General features: G+C 33.9%; 1 protein-coding gene across 1 annotated transcript; it reads right to left on the minus strand.

Annotated features, from left to right (window-relative positions):
* Positions 1–574: 574 nt before the first annotated feature.
* LOC112805480 (uncharacterized) lies at positions 575–2,326 on the minus strand. Its single transcript, XM_025847859.3, has 4 exons — positions 1,904–2,326; positions 1,499–1,590; positions 1,332–1,392; positions 575–804 (listed from the first exon to the last, which is right to left on the minus strand). The coding sequence occupies exons 1-4, from the start codon at positions 2,058–2,060 to the stop codon at positions 575–577; spliced, it is 540 nt and encodes a 179-aa protein (XP_025703644.1). The 5' UTR covers positions 2,061–2,326.
* Between the last annotated feature and the right edge of the window lie 6,043 nt (positions 2,327–8,369).

Genomic DNA, 8,369 nt, shown 5'->3' on the forward strand with positions numbered 1-8,369 from the left:
ATTACAGACGGATTTTTCAAACTTTGAATACAGACAGAAAATCCGTCTGTAAATCCATCAGCAAGGTAATTTTTTTTTTGAATTTTTTCATTGCAAAATACACCTTTTTTCATACAAAATAAATATAAATTTAATAAATAAAATTTTTTATCTAATTTGTATTCGAATATTTATAATATTTCAAAAAAGAAACAAATTTATTGTATTATCAAATTGAAAGAAAAAAGTAATTTACAAGGAAGCCAATATAATACAAATAGCGACAGTAATCTAGTGATTGTAGCAAAAAAAGAAAAACTATGGTTACATTTTGTTTCCCTTTTCATAACTCTGCTAAGATTAACGATCAAAAATATGAAATTGTACTTTAGTTATGTTGTAACTTCTTCTCCAAACTTTTAGGCAACTTCAAACTTGCAGAAGCTTTTAATGCTCATCCTGGAAGTGAGTCTGCAAACTGCAACGAATAGTAGTAAGAGGGACCTTGTATCTGGCGGTTAGCCATAGAATAAGAAAAAATGGTATGAGATAGCCCATATCCACATAACAAATGAAAGCATAACCATAATGGTCATTAGCTGAAGTTCACAACTTTAGGACCCTTTTTTGGTTTTGCTTGACCGTCTTTGGACTTTGAGGACTTGTCCTTGTCTCTGTTATTTATGTCATCTATCATGAAGTCATCCTCAATGTCATCCCCACTCACAAATTTGGTTACCGTTCCACAAGGCCTCTGTTCATTTCTCAGTCTCATTGCTGAAGGAAGAAATGGAGTTATAAGCTTTGCATAATACAAGTACCATTCTTCAAGATATAAAACTTTTAGCAATTCAATTTATCAGGAGATCAGCTAATGAATGCAATTAAACTGGAGAAATACAGAAAGAGTTGCAAGAAATCACATTTGAAGTACCTATTTTACTCCAAAACATATAATTATTTCCTCTAATTTAAGGTTTGGGATATGCAATTTGAGTTCACAGTGGAAACTAAAGCATAATTTGTGAGTCTAGAACCACCAATATAAAAAATGATTAGCCATGCCATGATATCTTATGGCTCCATAGTATCAATTTAGAACACCCAACAAGAGAATAAATTAGATTTAGAGCAAACAATAGCACTAATTTTTTTAGCAGCAGTTCTTTTAGTTATCATAAGGTGATGAACAAGCAAAAGCAGTGCACCTGCACCACTTGCATGTACTTGAGGTTATGGTCAATCATTATTCTACTTGCAGACTGGATCTAAATGCAGCTAAATAGCAGCAAAACATAAACAATATCAGATGTATGTTTGGAAATGCAAACAAGAAATCCTAATATACAAGCCTTTTTCGGGGCAATCCCTTACCAAATGTGTCACGCCACCACATATTTTACAACAACCACCCTAGTATAAACAATTACTTAATATAGATTAGACAGTTGATTCAAGTGTTTGGCTAATACATCATCATATATTTGACAAGGCAAACCAGAAAGAGAAACAATAATACCTTAGGATAGATGCCATGAGCATTTTGAGGGCAGTTTTTACTCAAGTGTCCTTGCTGTTTACAGACAAAGCACTCTGCAAACTTTGTCCCTCCTGCATCACCATTGAAACACTTCATCTCATAAGAAAACAAATTGGAACACAACCAAAAGCTTAACAAAAAAAAGTCATTCTAATATTCTATCAAAGGTACGACATTAAGTAACAATGTTTCATTGTTCAGTAAACTAGAAAGCCCAAGAGTATGATTATAAATCTGTGGTAAACTGCTTAATAAGAATTCCATTTTTCAAGAGAAAACCCTGAAACTAACAATGTTCATGTTATATCATTCACAACTTATCTTGTTTAAAGTTAAACCATTCTAGCTCCAATATATATCACAAAGGCATGATAGATAACAAACCTTCTTGAACATGGTGGGGACAATTTGCAAGTGAATGACCAGTTTCTCCACAATTGTAACAATACTTGTCATAATTGGAACCAACTTGAACTTCGGGGCAATTCTTAGCTCGGTGACCACGCCGTCGACACCGCAAGCATATCTGTAAAAACCACATTACATTTAATCACAACAGTGCACCAAATCCAGTTGATACTTCATACTTCATCCTAACTAAATTAAACTAATCCTATCATTACCAACTTCACAGCATTTTCATATAATTTTTATTTATTATTTTATTTTTCCTCCTCCAAGTTTCAAAACGACAAAATGGCACCATGTCCAGTAAATAAACAGTAATAATATAGATTCCTCAGTTGAAACATCAATTCCAAAAATCTAGCGTGATAGTTGGAACTGAATAGGCAATATACATGTATTGATAAAAAAAATGGAGCAAAAAGGGCATACTTCACCCATCATATAAATAAGAAATCCTGAGCTCCAGCATTATATACAAGTATACGACAAATACCAGGCCTATTTTAGGTTTATCAGCTGAAGTAGTAGAACTTCCACTATAATGCCCAAGCATCCCACCATGCCGCATTGAACTCGAGAGAACTGATTCAGTCATTGGGTATGCACTAGTGGCAACCCCCATCCCTCCATGAACCATAGGATGAGCACCTGAAATTTAGCAAAATTGATCATGTAATTATTATACCAAACAAGTAAAAACAGATATTTTCCTAAATCATTTTCCACCAGTAATTTGGCATTTGCAAGAACATTAAAAAAAATAGGAAAGATGTATCCCGAAAACATAGAAAGCTCAACTGTCATCATCACAGAAGTGAAATAAAAGAAATGAAAATAAATAAAAATGAAAAAAGTGTATTCTATTAGATTCTTGGATTCCCATAGTATATATTTGCAATTTATAGAAAAACTAAAGGAAGCAATCCTTTACAATGGATATATGGACTGAATCTGCACATCTGCTGGAAATAATTTACATTTTTCTGAAAATATCTGGGATTGTTTTTCAGCAATGGAATCTATCAATTGTGTATCCTTGGCTACCTGCTCATCAACACCACCAGAAACAGAATGTGAATATCATAGAACAGAGACTAGATGGCTGAAGAAATGTGAATATAGCATAATAATGTAGAACTTCAATAGCAAGGAAGTTGCGTAGATATTGATCTAGAAAAGAAGCAAACTGACATGAGCTCCTTTCATCCAGTCATCCTCCTCAATAATTTTAACTTCATATCTTGGCATCTCTTTCAAACCAATAGAATCAGCAACATGTGAAATGTTCATATTTATATCCTCACCTTCAAGAAGAGACTAAACCAACATAGTGTTTTCTTCCTCAGAAGAGACTAAATCAAAGGCAAACGCTAGCTTAGTCCTAATTAGATAATTACACGCTAAACACCTGCTTAACATTAAATAAAAAAACACCAAAACAATAGTAATTACTTCAGTTGCTTCTTCCTGGAATTAGAATGGAAAATTTGGGAATTCTTACATAGTTATGCTTATGTACAATATATGTAGCTAAAATCCAGATCTATGTTACCAAATCCACATTTCTTTGAGAACAGCCTCTAACTCCACGGATATGTCCCCCACAGATTTGTCCCCCTTTCCAACTTAAACTACAAACTCTGACAAGCTTTATTTTCAATGTATGTTTCAAATTATTCAGTATCACTAGAAAGAGTTTTATCCAACTAATATCATTAACTAATATAACGCATGAATGTATTACCCCAGAAGAATTCAGATGCTCCTCCCAAGCTTTATAAACTGACTTAACACTTCCTGGTCTTGCCTCATTCAAAGTAGATACCTGAAAAATGATTTTATGTTTTTAACAGAATCATTGAAAGAATCAGAGGAATTTTTTACGACTCCCAATTAATAATTGCTTTGAAAGACACAGAAACCATGAAACCATATAAGCACACATAAACACACCTAAGCATGATCAAAATGAACAACAAAACCTAGCTAGGCATTTTGTGATTCACTCAGTAATAAGCATACATATACTCCAAATCCAACACTGGAGAAAAAGGAGATGTTCACAACATTATGGTGAAATGGGCAGAGCTAATTGAAGAAAATGTGTGACACTTGAGATTAAATGAATGAAACAGGATATGGCTGGACTTATTAATAAAATTAACAGATCCTCCATTTCTCCATTTTTCATTAAAGAGAATATGAAATCATTCAAGCCAAGCAAGCCTTTTCATTATAATGATAACATTTGAAGCCGACTTGCATGCAACAAGAAACAACTTATTAAGAGCATGCTGAGGAAAAACCCAGAACATAGACCAACAGTGAATTTCATCTTTAAAGCTAGTCTTGTGTTATAATTTGGATGGAACCAGTGATTTTATTCTGATTTTGCTTCTTTGTTACCAGGCTGCTGAATTGTTACGCCATCCTCTTTTACAACCTTATGTTCTCCGCTATCAAAACACATCATCCAATTTTCTTCCAGTATACCCCATAGTTAACTCAAAGGATAAAACAAAAAGATCTAAAAAATCTAGTGGTGGCAAGGACCAGAGGGACAAAGACACAACATCACCAAATTATTTGGAAAGGATTCATCCGATTGAGGAAAATGGACACTTACAGCCGAGGAATCTTCCAAGTGAGGGAGAGCTAACAGCTTCAACAAGTGCAGAAGACAACCTCGAGAACCGGATGGTTGATCTTACAAGCTATATAGTGGAATCTTCTACTAGTATTAGTGGCTCAAAAGATGGATCAACAAGATCAGAATCAACTATTTGTAGTGTGTGTAGGGACTCTGACTTCAAAACTAGGTTAATACATATTAAATGACTCGACATCAGCAATTATGTCTAAGTTGTAAGAAGTTTTCAACTTGAAGAATCACAAGATATTGTTATTAGCAGAGCACATAAATTAGCACCAAACTATACAACATAAAATGGAATCCTAGAAACACTTATTAAATTATGTTCGAAGGCAAACCTTAGGCACAAAAACATTTCCGGTAGCATAATTTTGCACCACCATAACTCCATTAAAATCTGTTTTGAAACCATCATCAGAATTAATTGTTTTAATAGCATGTCGATTTCTCTGGATAAGAATTATGGCTACCTGCATGGTCAATTCAGCATAAAATCATGTGAAAATGGATTTCAGATCTGTGTCTCTTACATCATAATGAATGATAAGTAGTGCATGTTATTCACTCACATAACATGGATAGAGGTAGCAAAATACACTCCAAACATGAGAGAGAAAACAAGAAAGTTACACCAAAGTGCAGTTGTCACAGCTCGTACACTAGAATAATAAAGAGGAAAAAAAGGAATCAGGTGAAAGTAAATGGGACAAGTCATGGCAGCACTATCTTGAGCTATCAAATTAAGTAGCAACAGAGAGAAATGATATCCATGATAACACACACAACACTCCACCATGCTAAGTCAGTTTCCAAATTAGTCTGATATATATATATATATATATATATATATATATATATATATATATATATATATATATATATACTTAGGAAAAAACAATATTAATAACAATAATGATAATGCTAACTAAAGCAAAAGCAAAAATAGCATCACATCAACACAAAGGCTGTGCTTATCACTATGTTCTTATCACTTTTCAGTTTTATGATATTCCAAGTGTTAAAGCAAAACCAAAAGCAGCCAAAGTGAGGTTCAATCAATTGAAAATAAATAATACCACAACCATAAACAATTAATTAGAACAAAAAAGAACAAAAAAGAACAAGTAATGGCAGAATCAAATGATCACAATTTCACGATGCTGAATTCAGAAAACCCTAAGAGTCTTAAAAAAATAAGAACTACTTTTTCTAAGCATTCCAATTATATTTGGCCCTCATTAACTTCTCATATTTAGCAAATTAGACAGTTTTTCTCGAGATATGTTCAACTATACAAAATTGATAGCAATTAACCACTAATCGGTACTATTTCAAATCAAATTTTGAGACTAGAGCAAGACACTGCACAATAACGCGTTTGGAATGAAAAATTAGCGAGAGAAACAAGGGATGGAGTTAGGGCTAACTTGGTTAGTGGAGTGCGAATAGATCAAAAGATTGAAGATCTATTTAACCCTATATATAAAGTGTTTGATTCGATTTGATTCGGTTAGTGGAGAAGCTGGTCTTTGCCGGAGAAGAAGTTACCAACGGAGTCAACTATCATTCCAAGCTTCGCTTCAAGCTTCGCCATTCAACAATAACCACCGAGTTTTCACCGAGTTGAGATAAGTTTCATGAATCGCTCCAGATGCGATGAGAGCGGCGGCGGAGGGAGCCCGTGTGACGCAAGGGATGACACAAAGAGATCCTGTGACGCGAGCAGCGGCGACAGTGGTGGGAGAAGCTGGTGCAATGGAGAGAAGAAGCAACTGGTGACGGAGAGACTCATTTGATTTGTGTGGACTGTGGAGTGTGACTGTGAATGGATCCAGAGGGTGGGATAAAATAAGCTTAACTCAATTTTTCCGACGGAAAATTTTAAATTACAGACGGATTTTCCGTCTGTAATAATTTAATAAAACGCAGTATTTTATCTATTTAATTACAGACGGATTTTTCATCTGTAACCATTTCTCACTGAAAAAATTAATTTTTCCGACGGAATTATTGACGGATTCTCTTTTCCGTCTGTAATTTATGCTAATCCATTTTTTTTGTTTTCCGACAAAAAAATCCCTCTGAAATTCTCTCTGTATTTCAGTGGGATAAAATCCGTCGGAAATATCCATATGTAATAACTAGTTTCTAGTAGTGAAATAAAAGATAAAATTAAGAAAAAGTTTTTTGAAAATCAATTTTAAAGAGCTTTCGAAAATAATAAAAAATGAAAAAGATTTGATTTTTGAAAAAGATTTTGAAAAGATAGAATTTTTGAAATTGAAATCTTGACTTGACTAACAAGAAACAACAAATTTTTAAAATTTTTTGACTAAGTCAATCCAAAGATTTTGAAAATTGTGAGAAAAATAAGGAAAAGATATTTTTTGATTTGTTTATGAGAGAGAAAATCACAAAAATAACTCAATGCATGAAAGTTTTAGTTCAAAACACATGATGCATGCAAGAACACTATGAATGTCAAGATGAACACCAAGAACACTTTGAAGATCATGATGAACATCAAGAACTTATTTTTGAAAAATTTTTAAGAAAAGAAAACATGCAAGACACCAAACTTAGAAATTTTTAATGCCTAGACACTAACAAATGAAAAATGCATATGAAAAACAACAAAAGACACAAAACAAGAAAATATGAAGATCAAACAAGAAGACTTACCAAGAACAACTCGAAGATCATGAAGAACACATGCATGAGTTTTCGAAATTTTTTTGAGAAAAATACAAAATATGCAATTGACACCTAACCTAAAAATTGACTCTAGACTCAAACAAGAAACATAAAATATATTTTTTTATTTTTATTTTTATGATTTTATTAATTTTTTGGATTTTTGTATTTTTTTCAAAAAAATTTTTCTTGGAAAAACAAAAAAGAAAAGAAAATTTTTGAAAACTTTTTGAAAACAAAAGGAAAATTACCTAATCTGAGCAACAAGATGAACCGTCAGTTGTCCAAACTCGAACAATCCCCGGCAACGGCGCCAAAAACTTGGCGCACAAAATTGTGATCATCAACACTTTCTTCACAACTTTGCATCACTAACCAGCAAGTGTACTGGGTCGTCCAAGTAATAAACCTTACGTGATTAAGGGTCGATCCCACAGAGATTTTGGTATGAAGCAAGCTATGGTCACCTTTTAAATCTCACTCAGGTGGATTCTAATGGTTATAATGGTTTTTGAAAATTACGATAAATAATGCATAAAATAAAGATAAAGATACTTATGTAATTCATTGTTGGGAATTTCAGATAAGTGCATGAAGATGCTGTGTTCCTTCTGAATCTCTGCTTTCCTATTGTTCATCCAATCATTCTTACTCCTTTCCATGGCAAGCTGTATGTAGGGTGTCACCGTTGTCAATGGCTACTTCCCATCCTCTAAGTGAAAATGGTCCTCTACAGTTTCTCGCATGGCTAATCAGCTGTTGGTTCTCGATCATGTCGGAGTAGGATCTATTGATCCTTTTGCGTCTATCACTACGCTCAACACTCGCGAGTTTGAAGCTCGTCACAGTCATTCAATCCCTGAATCCTACTCGGAATACCACAGACAAGGTTTAGACTTTCTGGATTCTCAAGAATGTTGCCAATAGGTTCTAGCTTATACCACGAAGACTCTGATCTCATGGAATGGAAGGCTCGGTTGTAAGGCGAGGGCAACCATGCGTCGTACATCAGGAATCCAAGGAAGGGATACACACTCTAGCTCTTGATTGTAGAACGGAGGTGGTTGTCAGGCACGCATTCATAAGGACGGATGA

The sequence above is a fragment of the Arachis hypogaea genome, chromosome 6 (assembly GCF_003086295.3).
Source record: "Arachis hypogaea cultivar Tifrunner chromosome 6, arahy.Tifrunner.gnm2.J5K5, whole genome shotgun sequence".
NCBI lineage: Eukaryota > Viridiplantae > Streptophyta > Magnoliopsida > Fabales > Fabaceae > Arachis > Arachis hypogaea.

Coding starts and splice junctions, on each gene's coding strand:
- LOC112805480 (XM_025847859.3), bottom strand. CDS start 2,060: ATGTGGTTTTTACAGATATGCTTGCGGTGTCGACGGCGTGGTCACCGA. Junction 1,591..1,903: donor TCCCCACCATGTTCAAGAAG/GTTTGTTATCTA, acceptor ATGGTGATGCAG/GAGGGACAAAGTTTGCAGAG. Junction 805..1,331: donor AAGGGATTGCCCCGAAAAAG/GCTTGTATATTA, acceptor TATATCTTGAAG/AATGGTACTTGTATTATGCA.